General features: G+C 39.9%; 1 protein-coding gene across 1 annotated transcript in view; it reads right to left on the bottom strand.

Annotated features, from left to right (window-relative positions):
* TBC1D30 (TBC1 domain family member 30) overlaps positions 1 to 19,289 on the bottom strand; it is a 133,168-nt gene extending 113,879 nt beyond the window's left edge. Inside the window, 3 exon segments of the mRNA XM_043967463.1 lie at positions 6,382 to 6,546; positions 18,735 to 19,236; positions 19,239 to 19,289. Of these exon segments, the coding sequence (XP_043823398.1) occupies positions 6,382 to 6,546; positions 18,735 to 19,236; positions 19,239 to 19,289 (718 nt within the window).
* Positions 19,290 to 20,717: the final 1,428 nt, after the last annotated feature.

Below are 20,717 nucleotides of genomic sequence, written 5' to 3'. Positions count from 1 at the left end.
AACAATACTGCTGTCAGTGGGTACAGAATTCTCCTGATTCTGCTCACTTCACTCAGTATCAGTTCATATAACTGTTTCCAGGCCTTTCTGAAATCATCCTGCTTGTCATTTCTTATAGCACAATAATATTCCATTATAATCATATACTACAGCTTGTTTAACCATTCCCCAATTGATGGGCATCATTTTGATTTCCAATTCTTAGCCACCACAAAAAGAGCTGCTACAAATATTTTTGTACAAATAGATCTTTTTCTCTTTTTTTGGAGGTCTTAATAAAATGTATTTTAAAAGAAATAAAAAATTTTTTACAGTATAGTTAATTGCCATAAGTTAATGATCTCAGACACTTATTTATTCAAGCCCTGAATAAGTACATAATAACCTCTGTTTACCTCAGTTTCCTCATTGGCAAAATGAGGATGATAATAGCACCTGCCTTCCAGGGTTGTTGTGAGGCTCAAATGAGATAATAATTGTAAAGTGCATTGCCTGGAACATAGTAAACACCTTATAACTATAATTATTATAGGGGCAAATAGGTAGCACAGGCCACAGACTGCCAGGATTGGAGTCAGGAAGACTCATCTTCAGGAGTCTGGCCTCAGACACTTCTTAGCTGTGTGACCCTAGGCAAGTCATTTAACTCTTTGCCTCAGTTTCCCCATCTGTAAAATGAGCTGGAGAAGGAAATGGCAAACCACTCCAGTATCTATGCCAAGAAAACCCCAAATGGGGTCAGGAGAGTCAGACATGACTAAAAATGACCAAACAACATTAAGGAATGACAAATATGATAAATTCAAAGAAACATGAAGAAAAGCTATGTGAAATGCTTTTAGAGTGAAGAAAACAGAGGCAAGAGAAGATAGACACTGAATATAACTATGTATATGAAGACAACATTAAACAACAGTTGATCAATTTAAGGCACTCAGCCTTTTCCCTGAACAATCAGTAAATGCAAATAGTACAAAAGCATACAGTTACATAAACCATAAGTGGAATCATTTTTCAGCATTGTTTTACATAACTTTTCAAGGAGTCTACTTTGTGGTTTGCCTATTTCTGTTTGTCTGCTTTGGTCAAACAAAATTTGTCAAGTGAAAAAAAAAAAGTTAACCTAGGAGATAGGAATCGATCTTATTGTTGTTCCCCATTCTCTTCTCCACTCCCTCATCCCACTCTTCTACCCACTATATACACACACCACCCATACCACCATATAGTAGAGTCCCACTGTAATGTATGGTAGTGTAAGGAATTAATTGTGAATTGGTGCTTTCATAACCCCATCTTTGCTTCATCATGGTTAGACTAAAAAGATGCAAGCTTTAAAAGCCTAAGAGAAGATGGGTGTGTACTTTAAGAGATTATAGAAGAAACAACACAAAGAACATTTATTGAGCCAAAGTATCAAACTAAAGTACCTAACCCCCACCTAGGAGTTCCCCCACACAAACATGGGCCTGGCCAAATTATAATGGGAACAGCCCATGGGGTATGTTAAACCAATTAGAGACTCAGCCTAGTTATAGAACCACCCTTCCTGTAAGAGAGGCAGGAAGGGGGAGAGAGAACTCAGAGAGGGATGAGGAAGAAGGAAGGTTGAGAGAGAGAGAGAGAGAGGGAGAGAAAGAGGGAGGGAGAGAGAGAGAGTGAGAGAGAGTGAGAGTGAGAGAGAGAGTGAGAGAGAGTGAGAGTGAGAGTGAGTGAGAGAGTGAGAGAGAGTGAGAGTGAGTGAGAGAGTGAGAGAGAGTGAGAGTGAGTGAGAGTGAGAGAGAGAGAGAGAGAGAGAGAGAGAGAGAGAGAGAGAGAGAGAGAGAGAGAGGAGCTGGTGTGTGTTTGATCTTTGGAACCTAACCAGGAGACACTGCAAAGCTGATTCTCCTTAGAACTACAGATTCCAGGTGGTGGTGAGTTTGTGTTGTTGAAACAAGGCTGGCACATTAAGCCAGCTTAGTTGGAAACAAGTTTAGAGTTTGAGTTAGTTTTTGCCAGACCCACGCTTTTCTGAGTAGCTGAGGAAGCAGAGCTTACTCGAGGTACCCAGGGGCCTTTTTACCCTAGAAATTTAGATTCAAACCATCTGGGAAGAGAGTTATATTTTTCCCTTTCTCTATCCCCTTTCTCATTGCCCCTGGCTTTATTAACTTCACTTGTGTAGTATTATTGTTCCCATTAATAAAACCTGATTTGTTTGTAGAAAAGAGTCTGTTAATCTCCTTTCTTATTAGTCTGGGAGACATAACTGAAAAAGAGGCAGTTTGGAGAAAGGGAAATTCTGGACCTAGAGATCTCTCATTTTCTGAACCCAATATTACAGCAAGCCGCCCAATTTACTCTCCCCATACTAAATTTGGCCCTTACAGTAGGGTCCTATTATAAGGTATAACTATGTAGCAGGGTCTTCCTATAATGTATAATTGTGTGGTAGGGTCCTATTATAATGTATAACTGTATAGTAAGGTCCTAGTAATGTATAATTGTATAATAGGATCCTAATATAATGAATCAAGAGGCTTGATTATGTCCAACTATAAGAGGTAAGCAGTTACATCAAACGTAGTAGAAATAAGATAATATACTGATTTTATCACATAAATAATACTTAAGTTTTAAATATTAAACATAAATATATTTTTATAAAATATTTATATACCTTTTAATAAAATTTTAAAAATTAACCAAAGGTTGTATCATTTTAGTTTTGAGTTTTTAATAGGAAAAAAAAATCTTCCATAAGCCCTGAAGAAAACTATAACTAAGGCAGAGCAACTGGAGCTTTGTCCCAGGACACAAAATTTAGAGGTTTCTGAAAGCATTTACACTACTTCAGCAAGATAAACCAAATGAATTGTTAGTTAATAAGAATAACTGTAAGGTACCAAATAGTATGCTTCCTTCCCCCATACCCATAGTTAAACTTCAGTTGAGCTCCTTGTAAGCCAGGAGATCCCCCCATAAGCCCTCCCTCCCCAGCAGTGACCTCCTCCAATTGTTACACATTTTGCCAAATTTCCAGTATTTTCTACAGCTAGGATACTATACAATGTAGATTCATGTTAAGAATGATAACACCAAGGCAATGTAAAGTCATGAGGAATCAAAGAAATGTTTAATATACATAGTATAGTCTCATTACAAAGGCAGAAAAAGGAACCTTCCAGAAAATTCCACCATTTAAATTAAAATTAAATTAAAATTCCACCCTGTTCCCAGAATATTCTGGTTGACTGAGGTTTTCCTACAAAATTATGTCTAGAAATTGACCACATAAAATACATTAGGAAGATTGATTTCAAAATTAATTCCAGTACTTGGCCACATAGAGTATGAACTTTTATGTTTTTCAGCCAAATGACTAGAAATTACATTATCAATAAACTTGGATGTCCTGCATACTGAGTATGCTTAGTAACCACTGAAAATATTCTCTAGTTAGTAATTCCATCCGGTTTCTTGGCATGTCTCCCTCCCTCTCTCTTGGCTCCATTCCCATCCCTCAATTCTCCATATACCATTTCTCTTGCTCTGTATATCTTCTACTTTCAACTGTAAACTTTTGACATAGGTAACCTAAACTAAGTACAGTAAGGGAAATTAAGAGATGGCAATACTAAGGCAAAATTAGTAGAACATTCACTTTAAAATTACTAAAGTTCTCACTTAGTAAAGATTCTGACCACTTTGTGACACTCAGCAACTGTTCTTCAGAGGAAGGAGACTGGGCAGGGGGGTGGGAAGTGGGGACAGTGGAAAGAGAACTAGGGTGTGTGTCAACATAATAGAATGTGGTAGATGAGGAGATTTAGCAGATATTCAGGGGCCCACCTGGAGATTGATCAAAGCTGACTGAATTGGGTTAGGTGACTGACTGCTGACTGGCTTACTACATTGTAAGCACATCTGGCTGGTACTTAATAGGGTACTTAAGAAGGTATTGTTCTCATAAGCTAAAAACTTTGAACTTTACATCGAGACCACCTTCAGGTCCAGTGAACCAATAAATTTGAATGACGCTAGCCAATCAGCTTGAAGAACCTCCCATTTCTGGGAGGGGAACATGAAAGAGGAAGCGGACGCTGCCGAGAGGGTTCTTCCTTTTTTTGGTGCGAGAGATCGTTGGTGTGGTGGTAGAGGACTTCAGAATTGGGAGGTTTAGGAAGGCTAGGATTACCAGGTTATAAGAAATCTGTTCTCAATCTTTCTCTTTCTTTTACTATCTTTTAATAAACCCTTAAAAAAACCTAAATTCGTTTATCAGTGATTTTAGTCAGTTTCCCCCCAAAACCAGGGAGACAGATTAGAACCCACATTTAGAATTTTAAATTACACAGGTGAAAGTCAGAGAACTCGGGGTTCAAATCTCAGCTCTACCACTTATTCCTTGCATGTCATGAGGCAATCCACTTAACCTCTCTGGGCCTCGGTTTCCCTAATCTATAAAATGAGGAAGTTGGACAAAACAACCAATTAGGTCTCTTCCCACTCAGAGTCTATCAGCATGTCCTATAGTGCTTAGTTATCAAAATCTGGGGCAGGATAAGAAGGAAAAAAAATAGGCTTGGAGGAAGACAGAGAATAAAAATGGAATCTGAGCCATTGGCTTTCGTTGTCTGAAACTTGCCAACCCCCCAAAATTAACTTTCATTAAAAAAAAAAACACCTTAAGTGGAAAAGTAACAGCAGATACATGTCAAATGGGTCAAAAAAAATTAAGAAATAAAATGCTCACTTTCATAAACTCTTGAAAGCTGCCTCAAGCATTTTAATTAAAATATACTGATCATACACATAATCAGTATAATCATACCTGAACATAATGTTCGGCCATGCTGCATGTTAATACAAAATACAAAACAAAAACAAGGAAATGTTAGTCATAGAAAATACATGAAATTATTCCCAGGAGAATTATAAAATTCATGCACAGTAAGCTTTTATTTCTAAAGTTAACCACAGTAATAATAATCAAAGCATGAACATCATCCAGTAACTCATTTATAACTTGTTTACCTACACGCACAAAGAAGCAGTAGGACACAGTTGGAAAGCTGACCTCAGAGTTGAGAAGACCTGGGCTCAAATCCTGCCTCTGATACATACTAGCTATGTGACTGGGACCAAGTCACCCAACCTATCAGTGCCCCCAGATAGCTCTAAGGTGCAGAGTAGGCACCCAGTTGCCTAAGTAAAAGGAATGTCCTTATCTTGAGTTCCTCATATCAATGAAATTGTGACTCTTGTCCCTCCTTCAGCAACAACAACCCAAACAACCCTACTCACAAGAACATCTAAGAGGCAGCTTCAGTTTACAGAGAAAAATAATTCTCTCCCCTTTTAGTTTTAGAGAGAAGGTAATGGAATCATGGGGAAGGAAGGGAATAGGCCTTAATATAGTGCCTCCTATGTGTATGAGGCCTTGTGCTAAGCACTTTACAGATATTATTTCATTTGATCAGAATTTCAGAATAATTATTTCAGAACTAATCATATATTTCTTCGACGTAACACTTCCTTTTAAAAAAAAAAAAAGTCAAGGGCTTAACCATTTGGCACAGCAACCAGGAAATAAGGGGGAAAGTTCATTACTGATACCAGACATTAAGGTGGTTTCTACCTAATGCAGAAACATCCAGAGGAAAGTAAAAATTCTAGTCAAGGTTTGGCATTGTGAGGGAAGACATAACGTCAAAGAATATTGTGTCAATTTCCAGAATATGAGAAACAAGACTTAGACACTGAAAATAAAACCTTCCTCCTTCTAAGAGAATGGAGTGCAGCTGTAGTGATAACAGTGATGACAATGGTTGTGGTGGCTATATTTATTACCTATGTAACCTCCAACAAAGCATCTACACTCCCTGGACTTCATTTTCTTTATCTGGAAGTAATTTAAGGCTTGCAAAGCATCTTGCATAACATTATTTTGTTTGATTCTCACAACAACCCCGTGAAGGAAGGGCTAAAAGTTTACTCTCCCCATTTCATTGATGAGGAAACTGAGGCAAAGACAGGATAAGAGACTTGCCCAAGGGTCTCTCAACCAACAAGAGCTGGGGGGGGGGGGATTCAAACCCAGGTCTTCTAGACTCCTAGCTCAACCCTCTACCTATTTCACCCACATTGCTTCTCTGTTAGTTATTTTAATTAATATGATACATCAAATTAAATATTTTAAATGATATGAATAGAAACAAGATTAATAGAGATCAAAAAGAGATCATGAATCACTGTATGAATGTGACAATACCAGTATTCCAAAGTCTGATTGCTCAAGTGACAAGCTTCCATAGAAAGCCCTGGCCCCGACCATTTTATCAAACTCCCCAGAGGATGGACGGGCTGTAGATACTACAGGGGATCAGTGGTACTTACTTCTCTTCTGGGATACAGCCTGCAAGCACGCCGTCACAATGTCACAGTTCTGTTGCACTTTGTGCAGAAGCCGATCTTTTTGCTTCAGGTAACGAAGCAACTTTGCCGACTGAAGAGTGATGCTGTATGTCAGCTCTCGAAGGGTTGCCTTCAGTTCGCCGATATCTGTTATCAGAACACACGGACACATAAATGTGATCTTTATCTGCAGAATGGTTTCTAGGCCACAGGTTCTTAACCTGGGGTCTGTGAATTTTTTTTAAATATATTTTTATAATGTAAATAAATTTTATAATTTATATATTATGTTTATAATATATAAATAAATGATTGCTATACTTTTATATTTCTGGTTATATATCTTCATATTTTATAATAGAAATTTTAAATATATTTTGATAACTGCATTTTAATATAATTAGCTTCCTTTATAAAGCTGTGTCTTTTATGCATTTAAAAACATTCTGAGAAGAGGCCCCTGAGTTTTACCAGACTGTCAAAGAGGTCCAGGAATCAAAAGAGGGGAAGAATTCCTGCAGACTAACCATTTAAATGAATTGATTCTAGTCACCCAGGATTATATATATCTATTCAATCATACACATCCTCCCCCCACATTTTTTTTTGGCGAGGCAACTGGGGTTAAGTGACTTGCCCAGGGTCATACAGCTAGTAAGTGTTAAGTGTCTGAGGCCAGATTTGAACTCAGTTCCTTCTGAATCCAGGGCCGGTGCTCTATCCACTGTACCACCTAGCTGCCCCCTCCCTCCACATTAACGTAGAATTCTGTTCTTTGCTGAACTTTCACATTATACCATACATGTTAGTTATATCTCCCTCGCCACTAATAACTATACTCACTAGTTTTTAAATAGTGCTTTAAAGTTTGCAGAGCATTTTACAGCTATTATCTCATTTGGTCCCTACAACAACCTTGGGAGGTAAGTGCTTGTATTATCATCCCCATTAGAGATAAGGAAACTGAGACAGGCAGAGGTTAAGTGACGTGACCAGGGTACCACAGCTAGCAAGTACATAAGACCAGATTTGAACTCAGGTCTTAGTCAATCAAGGAGCACGTTTGTGCCAAGTACTGTGCTGGATACTGATAAGACCAGTGAGAATGGTACAGTGAAAAGAATACTGGTTCTAGAGTCGGAGCATCTAGGTTCCAATCTCACCTCTGATATTTTTCCACTTACATGTGGAACTTTGGGCAAGATACTTGATTTCCCTTGACCTCAGTTTCCCTTCAGCTGTAGAAGTATGATCCCCTCATACAGCAAGTGGGGATATACCATGGTTTTTTGTATTCTCCACAGTTATTTCCACAATCTTTTGGGTCCAGGCCTATGATTTCATGGGGGGGGGGGAACTCCTCATATGGAAATTCCTTTGCCAGCTACAGATTAGCAATTTACAACTTATAGTGTTCAAACATTGCTTAGAACACTGAGATACCCATGGTCACATAGGCAGTATGTTATCAGAGGCAGAATTTGAACCTAGTTTTTCTTGACTCCAAGGCCATTAAGCTACATTGCCTACTATGCCACACTATATATCACCTTACGTATAGCAGGTTCTCAATAAATGTTTGTTGAATTGAAGTGAATTGAATTAAATCATGATATCCTAATGGTGTAAATAGCCAGATATTCATCCTCTAACTTCTTTCTATAAATTTCCCTTGGAACTAATCAACCAGACACTAAACATCTAGGCAAATATAATTCCAAAAAAGTCTACTGTAGTACTAGTACCTATATTTAAACCTACCTGAAAATCATACATACAATTTTAATAAAGAAAATGCTTCAATGGTAATTAAAGCTATCTATAGCCATAAAAAAATGTTCTCAATCACTACTAATTAAAGAAATGCTAATTAAAACTACTCTGAGCAGGGACAACTAGATGGAGCAGTGGATAAAGCCCAGGCCCTGGATTCAGGAGAATCTGAGTTCAAATCTGGCCTCAGACACTGGACACTTACTAGCTGTGTGACCCTGGGCAAGTCACTTAACCCTCATTGCCCGGCAAAAAAAATTAAAAATTAAAAAAACATAGTAGACTAAAACTACTCTGAGGTACTATCTCCCACCTATCCAATTGTCTAATATGACAAAAAAGGAAAATGATAAATGTTGGCGAAGATGTAGGGAAAATTGGAACACTAATGCATTGTTGATGGAATTGTAAGCTTATCCAACTACTCTGAAGAGAAATTTGGAACAAGGGCCAAAAGACAGTAAAACTGTACATACTCTTTAACTGGGCAATACTACTACTAGGTCTATATCCCAAAGAGATCATAAAAAAGAGAAAGGACTCATATGTAAAAAATATTTATAGTTGTTCTTTTATGGTGACAAAGAATTAGAAATTGAAGGGATGCCCATAATTGGGGAATAGCTAAACAAGTTGTGGTATATGAATGAATGGAATACTATTGTGCTGTAAGAAATGATGAGCAGGAAGATTTCAGAAAAACCTGTAAAAACTTACATGAATTGATGCTGAGTGAAATGAGCAGAACCAAGAGACTATTGTACACAGAAACAACACTGTGTAATGATCAACTGTGACTTAGCTCTTCTCAGCAATACAATGATCCAAGACAATGCCAAAAGACTCATGATGGAAAATGCTCTCCACATCCAGAAAAAGAATTATGGAGTCTGAATGGAGATCAAGTCATACTATTTTCACTTTTAGTTGCTTTTTTGTTTGTTTCTTCTTTCCTGTGTTTTTTCCTTTTGTTCTAATTTTTCTATCACAACATGACTAATGTGGAAATATGTTTAACATGGTTGTAATGTAGAGCCTACATCAGATTGCTTGCTGGCTTTGGGAGACGGGAGGGAAAAGAAGGAAGAAGAAAATTTTGGAATTCAAAATCTTACAAAAATGAATAGTGAAAATTACCTTTACATGGAATTGGAAAAAAATTTAATCTATTTAAAAAAGAAAATGCTTTAATGGTGAGTTTACAAACCAAGATCATTTCTGACTTGAGGAAGAGGAGGAGAAGAGGAAGGAGGAGGAGGAGGAAGAGGAGAAGAAGAAGAAGAAGAAGAAGAAGAAGAAGAAACTAACATTCCTGTAGTATTTGCAAATATTTTCTTATTTTATAAATATTACTTTAGCTATAAGCCCCCAAATCTACCACTTTTTACCCATAAACACATCTAAAAAGGCTCCCTATTCATCTACCCACACACCTTTTTTGGCACTTGAACATGAAAGACATTCTATTTTAACGTGTACATGAAAGTGGCAATACTGATTCTGGCCACTTTGAAAATAAAAACTCAAAGCAATTGAGCATTTTCTTGATCTTCAAGTATCATAAGCAATGTTTCTCATTTTTGCAAAAAAAAAGATAAGGAATGCACCAACATTTCTAGCATTTGTAATTTATCAAAAGCAACTTTCAAATGGACAGAAAAGACTCCAGAGAGACAGCAGAACACAATAGGAATACTAATAAGCAATTCTGTGCTATCATTTTAAAAACAAGCTTGCTGTTTTCATTAGCTGTTGAGAGCATGACTCAGATATTCTGGATGCTAAGTCTTCTGCTGTCCTTGGCATTGGCTTCATTTTGAAGGATTGTGTCCATCTGGACATCATACTAAAAAGCAGAAACATCACCTTGCCAACAAAGGTCCTTAGAGTCAGAGCTGTGGTTTTTCCAGAAGCAAGGAAGAGTTGGACTATAAGGAGAGCTTGGTGATGCAGAATTGACGCTTTTGAACTGGGATGCTGGCAAGACTTCTGAGAGTCCCTTAGACAGGAAGGAGGTCAAATCAATCAATACTTAAAGAAATTAATTCAGGCTATTCACTGGAAAGTCAAATACTGAAGTTGAAGCTTAAATACTTTGGCCACATAATGAGAAGAAAGGACTCAAGATTAAAGGCAAGAGGAGAGGAGAGTGGCAGAGGATGAGATGGACAGATAGTGTCATGTGGAAACAATGAACATGAACTTGTACAGACTTCGAGATATAGCAGGGAAGAGATGGATCTGGGATGCTATGGTCACAAAGAGTCATATACAACTGAATAACTAAACAACAACAAAAAGTCCAGCCTGTGTCTCTGAAGTTTTTTGTTTGTTTGTTTTTTGCAGAGCAATGAGGGTTAAGTGACTTGCCCAGGGACACACAGCTAGTAAGTGTTAAGTGTCTGAGGCCAGATTTGAACTCAGGTCCTCCTGAATCCAGGGCCAGTGCTTTATCCACTGTGCCACCTAGCTGCCCCCTCTGAATTTGTTTAAATCTATTATATGGAAAAACTGGAGAGGACTTCAAGGAAGAAAGAAATGTTCAAAGGGAAGAATAATTTGAACTAAAGGTTAAATGTTCCCATGAAAAGGGGAATGCTAAGGAGTGGATTAACATCTCATTAGTACGATACCCCTTTGCCTACCGAAATTCAAACTCTTTAGCTCTCCTCAAGGTACCTATAAATAGGTACCCTCCTACCTTTCCAGACTCACACTACTCTACCCTAAATGCAGAAGTGATGCCAGATCAAAAGGATCTTTCTTCCCTCCCAAGACCTTGTCTCACACTTTGGACCCCTCAAATGCTTTTATCATATTCTGTACCACATTTGGGGTAACAGAGAAGAGGCAGACCATTGAGTTCATTGGCATAAGGCATTCCCAGTATGGAAACAGCCTCCACAATGAAGACTGATAACTTGTCTGTTACCTTTTAGGGAAGAAAAAACCTAGCCTAGCATACATGGCAGAAACCCAGATGGATAGTGCTCTTACCACAAAGGATACAGTCCATGAATCAGGTAAAAAAATTAAGACTGTAATTGAAAAGAACTGATAAGGAGGGAAAAGTCACAGCAAAAGAAAAGGAAAAAAAGAAAGGAAAGAAGGGGGGGTTGAGGTAAGAGGAGGAAAGATGTTGAACTATACCCTTTACTAGTCAAGAACAGAAAAGGATCAAAAGAGGGAATGAAATTAGATAGATAGATAGATAGATAGATAGATAGATAGATAGATAGATAGATAGATAGATAGATAGATAGATAGATGAAGAAATAAATGAATAAACAAACAGATGGATGGATGAATGGATGGAAGAAAGGAAAGAGAAATTTAAAATTGAAGGAAATCCAAAGAACATGGAAAAGGGCAGGTAAACAGAAAAATAGGCAGAAGCTGTGGGAACAATTTTGTATAAGATTAATGTAAGCAAAACTATTCACAGAGACAAAATACTGACAATGGAAGAAAGGGATGAAAATCTACAAAAGAAACAGAAGAAAACATAACCCTGATAATCTTAAGTTTAAATGTGAACAAGCTAAACAAAACAGCAAAGCAAAAGAGAATGGTGTAATGGATAAGAAAACAAAGCCCAGACTTTAAAATTTGAAAAAAATGATCAGTGGAAAAAATTCAGTAAATAAGACCTAGACGGAATCAAACACAGTAATATCATATTTGACAAATTCAAGGACAGCAACTACTTGTATAAAAATTTCTTATTTTACAAAAACTGCTGGAAAAACTAGGAAGCAGTCTCTCAGAAATTCAGTTCTGACCAATGTTTCACACAATATACCAATATAAGCACCAAACAGATACATGAGCTAAACATAAAAGTATTTATCACAAATTAAAGAAAGGGAAAATGCTTTCACAACTAGGATTAGGAGAGTTCTTGATCCAGTAAGAGATAGGGATGATTATAAAAGATAAAATGGATAATTTTAATTACATAGAATTGAAACTAAACTTCAGAAAGCCATCTATGATGGATGCCTCTATTTCCTTCCCTCTCACTCACTTCTTAACTATCTGCAGATTGGCTTTTCACCTCATCATATTCAACTAAAATTTATCTCTCCAAAGTTAGCAATGATCTCTTAATTGCCAAACTAATGGCCTTTTATTAACCCTCATCCTTCAAGGCCTCTCTGCAGCCTTTGGCATTATCAATCAACTTGTTCTCGTGGATACTTTCATCTCTCTAGGTTTTCTAACACTGCTCTCCCCTGGTTCTCCTTTTCCTCATCTGACTACTACTTTTCAGTCTTCTTTACCTGATATTCATTTAGGACATACAGGGGGCAGCTAGGTGGCACAGTAGATGAAGCACCGGCCCTGGATTCAGGAGGTCCTGAGTTCAAATCCAGCCTCAGACACTTGACACTTATTAGCTGTGTGACCCTGGGCAAGTCATATAACCTTCATTGCCCCGACCAAAAAAAAAAATTTAGAACATACAAGAGTATACCCCTGAGGATTTATCCAGGGCCCTTTTCTCTTCTTCCTCGATACTGTTTCACTTGATGATCTCATCTACTCCCATGGATTCAATTCTCTCTATATGCAGATGATTGATTCCCAGCCCTCATCTCTCTCCTGACCACCAGTTTCACATCTCCAACTGCCTGCTGAATATCTCAATTGGAATATTCCATAGACATCTTAAACTCAACATATTCAAAACTGGACTCATTTCTTCCCAAACTAACCCTTCCTCCTACTGTCAAGGGCACAACCACCCTCCCAGTCATCGAGGCTAGAAATCTGAGTGTTATCCCCTGATTCTTTCACGTATACCCCCATCCAATTGGCTTCGAAGTTCTATTGATTCTACCCTCCCAACATTTCTTGTGCACCGTCCCTTCTCTGACACTGCATCCACCCTAGTGTAGTCCCATATCACTTCACACCTGGAATAGTAAAATAGCTATTTTGATTGGTCTCCTTGCCTGAAGTCTCTCCCCACTCCAGCCATCCTCCATTCAGCTTTCAAAGTGATATTCCTAAGGGGCAGACCTAGGTGGCTCTCCATTTTCACCCAGAATCAAATAAATGTAAACTCTGTTTGGCTTTTAAAGTCCATCATAGGGGCAGCTAGGTGGTGCAGTGGATAGAGCACTGGCCCTGGATTCAGGAGGACCTGAGTTCAAATCCGGAATCAGACACTTTACATACTTACTAGCTGTGTGACCCTATGCAAGTCACTTAACCCCAATTGCCTCACACACACAAAAAAAAACATAAAGTCCATCATAACCTGGCCCCTTTCTGCCTTTCCAGTGTTTTTGTTTCAGTTCTGGCCAGAAACTCTGAGTGTCTCCCCCCCCCCCCTGCCCATTATTTCTTTTATGAAGAGAAAATAGGCTATCTTTTGCCTCACTTCTTACCTAGCCTTTATGGGTATTGCCTCAGACAAACCTTAGCTTAAAGGGCCCATGGTCTCCCACTGCATCCGGGGCCATCCCCAGTCATCCTGACCTATGTCTGGCCCCTGGACTCCAATGACTCCGGAGGAGAAAGTGAGGCTGATGACTTTGCACAGCTTTGCCTCACTTAAATCCAATTCATTTGCAATTAAGACATCCCCCTCCTGCTGTCATTGGTCCTCTTGGAGAAGGAAGGTTGAACAACCACCTTTCTGGGCGCCTCCGTGTACTTTGTAATCCCATAACATTGACCCCTTCCTAGAACAAGACACTCCATCTCCCAATCGTCCCCTATGCCTGGAATGTTCTTCCTTGTCTCCACCTCCTGTCTTCCCGGCTTCCTTCAGGTCTCAGCTAAAATCCCACCCTTTAGAAGAAGCCTTTCCACATCCCCTTTAATGCCAGTGCCTGCCTTCTGTTGATTATCTCCAATCTATCTTGTATATATCTTGTTTGCCAATAGTCATTCACATGTCGTCTCCCTCATTAAATTGTGAGGACAGACTTTTTTTTTCTTGCTTTGTGTCCCCAGAGCTTAGCACAATGCATGGCACATAGTAAGTAGGTGCTCAATAAATGTTTGTTGACTTGTTAAAGAGGTTGTTTTTTTTTTTCAAAAACAAATGCAATTAGAATCAATAGGAAAAAAAATTAACTGGGAGAAAAAAACTTTATAGCAAATAGCTCTGATATAGAACTGAGATCCAAGATATTTAGGGAACTGATTCAAAAAATAAGAACAAGAATCATTCCTCAACAAAAACCTAGAATTCTCAGAATACGAAAACTGGATGGGATCTTAACAGCCATGATTTGTGTGGTCTGTATCCAAAGCACAGACAAAATGAATCCCCAGACAAGTGATCATCCAGTTTCTGCTTGAAGACTTTTGAGAACAGGTAACCCACCACCTCCTGAAGCAAGTCATTCCACTTTTGGACAGGTACAAGTATTAGGAAGCTTTTTTTCTGGCATCAAGCCTAAATTGTCCTCCTTGAAATTTCTACCCCTTTTTTTCCAGGTTAAACATGCCCAGTTTCTCCAACTGGTTCTCATATGTCATGAATTACAAGCTTTTTTTTTTTTTTTAAGTGAGGCAATTGGGGTTAAGTGACTTGCCCAGGGTCACACAGCTAGTAAGTGTTAAGTGTCTGAGGCCGGATTTGAACTCAGGTACTCCTGATTCTAGGTCTGGTGCTCTATCCACTGTGCCACCTAGCTGCCCTGAATTACAAACTCTTTACTATCCTGTTTGACCTCTTTGGGATATTATTCAGCTTATCAATGTTTTTCTTAAACCACGGTGTCCAGAAATGAACACAATACTCCAAATGAAAGCTAAGAAGGAAAAAGTATAGTAGGATTATCACCTCCCTATTCCTGGAAGCTCTGCCCCTCTTAACTCTACCCAAGTTTTCATTCACTTTTTTGGCTGCCACATCACAACTGCCAATTGAGATTGAATTTTAAGCCCACTGAAACCCCCAGATCCTCTTAAGAACAGCTCTTATCTATCCATGCCCTCCTTCATCTTATATTTATGGAATCCGGTTTTTTGTATCCAAGTTAAAGACTTTACATTTTTTCCTATAGTCTTTCATCTTTTTAGATCCAGTCCAATTATTAATCTATCAAGATCCCTCTGAATCCTGTCAATGTGTTAGCTATACTTCCTATTATTGTGTCAAGTGTCAATGTGATGAACATAGCATCTATGCCTTTCTGCAAGTCATAAATAAAATCTTTAGCACAAAGCCCAGTCCAGATAAATGATCAAATGATATGAACATGCAGTTTTCAAAAGATGAAATGCAAGCTATCAATAATTACAAGAAAAATGTTCCCAGTCAGTCACTAATAAGAAGAGAAACGTAAATTAAAAACAACTTTTGAGTTTCTGCCTCATACTCATCAATTGTTGGAGAGGCTAATGGGAAGAGGCATTGTTTGTAGAGTGGTGAATTGGTTCAACTCCCTAGAAAGCAATTTTAACTGTAGCCCCAAAATAATTAAACTGTGTGTCCTTTAATCTACAGATACCACTATCACATGTATACTCAGAAAGCCTATGATATGGGGCAGCTAGGTGGCGAAGTGGATAGAGCACCGGCCCTGGAGTCAGGAGTACCTGAGTTCAAGTCCGGCCTCAGACACTTAACACTTACTAGCTGTGTGACCCTGGGCAAGTCACTTAACCCCAAATGCCTCACTAAAAACAAATAAACAAACAAAAAAAGCCTCTGATATGACCAATGTCTACCAAGGTTCCTCCTTCCCCCAGCTCAACATGAGCTAAGCTACACTGTTGATTGGTTAGTTGGTATAGTTTCTTAAATAAATAAAAATAGGGGCAGTTAGGTGGCGTAGTGGTTAGAGCACCAGCCCTGGAGTCAGGAGTACCTGAGTTCAAATATGGCCTCATACCCTTAACACTTACTAGCTGTGTGACCCTGGGCAAGTCACTTAACCCCAATTGCCTCACTTAAAAAATAAATAAATAAAAAATAAAAATAGACCATGGGATATGATGTCAGAAGCTCTGGCTCTACCATTCACCACCACCTGGAGGACCTTAGGCAAGACTCAGCCTGTATAGGTTTCATCTCCCTCATCTATAAAATGACAGGAATGGACTAAAAGACCACTAAGATCCTTTCCAGTGCTAAATCTCTAAAATTATATTACAGTGTGGCATGACATTAATTCCACTAGAGTGCATGACTGGGAAACAAAGCTTTTAGATAAACTACAGGTAACTCTATCCCTTGAGTAAAAGTGATTTCAATAGAGATTTTTGCAAAAGACTAACAGACTAGTAGATTTTTAGAAGAAAAACTATTAAGAAAGTTGCACTTCATAAATCAGTTTACCAAATCTCATTTTCCACTAGGGAAATTAATACCAAGAATGTCCACAACAGGGACGGCTAGATGGCACAGTGGATAAAGCATTGGCCCTGGATTCAGGAGGACCTGAGTTCAAATCCAACCTCAGACACTTGACACTTAATAGCTGTGTGACCCTGGGCAAGTCACTTAACCCTCACTGCCCGGCCCTAAAATAAACAAACAAACAAACAAACAAAAAAAGAATGTCCACAATAGGGAAAGTAGGCTCCTCAAAAATAACAAGAAAGTTCTGGATCATAAATTTTAATGCTGGATCTTACTGTAATCTAAGGAAACCATTTCCTCATTAAACATTAGGCAAAAACAAAAAATCATGAACCGGGCCAAATCTTCATATAAAATGAAACTGTGTATTTCCAGCTGACAAACGGATAGCAGGGGGAGGTACAGAGAGCCATTCATAACAATGAGTTAGGGAAAAAAAAGTCTTCACTAGGAAGCAGAGGAAACAGAGCTGTTTACATAGATTTCACAAAGCTAACAGATTTATTCATTTCCTTTTACATTTTTTCTGGCACTAGTCAGGCAGATTTTTACAATGAGGAGACAAACAGCCATTGTGTTCTCTTTTCTTTCCTACTGTAGTCAATTTAGCACAAGGACAGTAGTTGCAAGAAATGCGTCTGTTGCCTAGCAATCTGTTATCCACACCACGCCTCATTTTATTACATGGGGGATTGTTGTTCCTAGAGAGGAAAATATATATTTAATAACTGTATTAGGACAGGAAAGCCATGTCCTTTTGAACTGGTGAGAAAAATCTAAATGAGGACATCAGCACCCTTAAAATTATACATTGCTTTGATGATAACAAAAGAAACACGAGATTGGCCTCTCTCCCCTGGAAAATCAAGGACATTTTCCCAGTTCAAGTCTTCTCATACCTACCAACAAAAGGTACCAGTTAAATCCTGTAATATCTCAATGGATAGACAACTGTCACTCACTATTAGGAAAATAATTACTTGGGGAGCCCTTTTAGAGTGGCTCTGGTAGAAATGAAGTTCACATCCTCTGATCCTGAATTGCTATGCCCAGTTAACTCTGCCTCAGTAAACACTATTAAAAGCCAGGAAAGGAGCTTGGGTGTTTCTTTAAGTTAAAGCTTCAGTAATCACACAGACCTATAAAACCACTCTTCTGCTGGTGCCCTCTGTCATTAACTTCAGAAAATCTCTAAGATAACAGGAGATATGTATAATGGGCATTGTATTTCTTGCCTTTCCAGTAGGTGGATTGGGGGGAGGGGAGAGAGAGAGACAGAGAGATAGGGAGTCAGAGAGAGAATTTAGAACTGAAAATAAAAATTTTGAAAAAAATAATGTAACAGAGACACAGCATGAAATTGTGGATTAAGTTGCTGACTTTGGAGCCAAGATGACCTGGGTTCAAAAGCCCACTATGGACACTGGGTTAGTTGCTTAATTTTTTCAGCGTTCTAAGTAACTCCCTAAGACTATAGCAGTGAATGTGTCGACTTGCAATAGTAAAGGGTGTTTTCTTACCTGGAAGCTCTTTATATTAATGAAATTACAAATCCTACTTCCACCCTTCTAAGTCAGGGGTTCTTAACATGGGACCTATGAACTTTTTTTTTACTTTGATAACTGTATTTCAATATAATTGGTTTCCTTTGTAATCCTATGTATTTTACTATAATCATTTAAAAACATTTCTGAGTAAGGGTCCATAGGCTTCACCAGACTGCCCCGGGATCCGTGACACACACAAAAAGGGTCAAGAAATCCTTGTAAGTGAACAGCCGCTCAAGTAGAATTCAAAAATTCCACCAAAGGAAAGAGGGGTCAATTAGACGCAGGCTTCTGCAGGCAGTTTTGGAAAAGCTGAGAAACTGCTGCATGGTAATGAATGCACCTGTGCCTCGGGTCATATCAGAGGAATTATCTACAGGCACTTCTCCCTAAACCCACTAAAAGGAAGCACGTAAACAAGGAATTTAAAAGCAGGATATTTGCGTTCTTGCCTAACTCAAATACTCACAGACCAGCCCCAACTGAACAAAGTGAACAAGTTGTGTTTGGCTTGCTTATTTGTAGCACACACAGTTCCTAAAGTTTCTACCTGCCCAGAAGCTCAGAGAGAAGTCTAGGATGAGCAGGGAAAGGGAAGCGCAAGGAGTATTTGCTGGGGCATGACGGGCAAACAGGAGCAGGTGGCTTCTGGGGTGGGATGGAGATGATGCAGCCCCTTGCCTCACCTTTCTGTCTCAGGTACTGGATCTGGTGCCTCTGGCTTTGCCTCTCCAGCAGCTCCTGCAGGACACGACCGCCCAGGAAGGCGTCGGAGCCTCCCGAGGCCTCGGTGGAGCTGTCCACGCTGTCCTGGCGCCCCCGACGCCCCCGGCCCCAGCTGCCCCCCACCCCATCGTCCTCCGGGCAGCTGTACAGCTCGGTGAGCAGCCCGCTCACCAGGGACGCCGTGCGGCTCGACCTGCCCCGCGGGGGCGGACACAGCTCGGGATCCTCCTCCCCCTCCGTGCTGTCCTTGTCCCCGCTCGTTCTCCCCGCCCGTGGTATCTGCGCCCCCCGGGACAGCGAGTCCCCGGACAGTGTGAAAGGAGTTTTCTCCTCCTCCTCCTCCTTGTCCTCATCCCGCGTCTTCCCCTGCTCCCGCACCCTGGCCCCGCCGTTCTCAATTCCCGAGAGCTCCTGGTCCTTGGGGTCTCGGGGAGAAGCCGTCATGTCCCCGGGGTGCCTACGTTCCCCCCGCCTCTGCCGAGACTATCGGGGCGCCTGCAGCTCCTCTGGCCCATGCAACGTTCCGGGCTCCCGCGGGCCGGACAGTTCCGGGTCGAGCCGATGCCACATCCCCCGGCTGGGGGAGCTCTAAGCGGCCACTACTAGCTCGGGTTCCCTGAAGTGACCGCCTCCCGGCCCGCCAAGGTCGCCGCCCTCCTCGGGCTGGGCGCGGAGGGGGAGAGGGAGCTCTCCACGCCGCCCGATTACCTGGCGTTGCACCTGCTCTGGCGGGGCACGGCTCTGGCGAGCAAAGGCTTTCCAATTGGCAGGACAAGCGAGAAGCAGAACGTGGCAGGAACAGGATGGAGACAAAACTTAACACGGGGAAGGGATTGGAGACCAGGTGTGAACCACCTCCACCCGGCCCTGGATTTCAAGGGGGGACGGGTCACCGGCAGAATAGAATAGCCAGGAGGAATTGAGTGGTTTAAACTAAGTCAGTAAATAAGAGCTGACCCGGATCTGTCCTTCAAAATACATTCCCGGACACTTCTCACCTTTCCACAAGGAAGAAAAAGGTGCAGGACCTGAAATATCTGTAAGGCTTCTTAGTTTAACAATAACCTTCCTAAGTCAACCAATTAACCACGGATCAGAGGGCCACATGTTCCCCCTTTTCCAAACAAAGTCCCCTTTCTTCCCATACTGAGATCTATAGCATATATAATGTCAATATTTAACATTACTAAAAAAAGATCCTGAAATCACTTTTAATCCCAAAAATTTGGCAGCATAAGTACGGAAGGCTCAGATTCTTAATTTGCAACTGAAAATGACCCTTTCATTAAATTATGGCCTTGGTAGGCTCAGAATTTAAATTGACACCAGCCCTGATTGTTTCCTTATATATTGAATGAAAGTGGTCATACTATGTTCACTTCCTAAAAATCATCCTTCTTGTAAGGAAATAAAAGAATTGAGCAATAAAAGTATTGTTCTGTTCTTATCATTATCCCAGCCACCCCAAGAAGGAGGTCCTTAGTCCTTTCATTCTATTCTTCACCCATATGGCTTTTTAAAAAACTATCCTTTTTGTTTTCTTTAGCCCTTTTTGTTTTCTTTAACTTTTCTCTAGTCTTAGCCAGTTCTTTCGTATTCTTTATTTATTTTTTTTTTAAGTAAGGCAATTGGGGTTAAGTGACTTGCCCAGGGTCACACAGCTAGTAAGTGTCAAGTGTCTGAGGCCCGATTTGAACTCAGGTACTCCTGACTCCAAGGCCGGTGCTCTATCCACTGCGCCACCTAGCTGCCCCTCGTATTCTTTATTAAAATATTAAATTTTAAAATATTTTGATATGTTTTGTTTTAGATCACCTTCATTTCTAAATATACATGGGTCGTCTAAATATAAAGACAGAGCTAGCAGGTTTCATGGATAGATATCAGCTGAGATCTGATCTCTCCTTCAGTCTCTAAGAGGAGCATCAGGCTAGAATTATATC

Source organism: Dromiciops gliroides, chromosome 5 (genome assembly GCF_019393635.1).
Source record: "Dromiciops gliroides isolate mDroGli1 chromosome 5, mDroGli1.pri, whole genome shotgun sequence".
In the NCBI taxonomy this organism is placed as follows: domain Eukaryota; kingdom Metazoa; phylum Chordata; class Mammalia; order Microbiotheria; family Microbiotheriidae; genus Dromiciops; species Dromiciops gliroides.
Note: the sequence above shows the minus strand (reverse complement) of the source record. Positions and strands in the feature narration are given on the sequence as shown.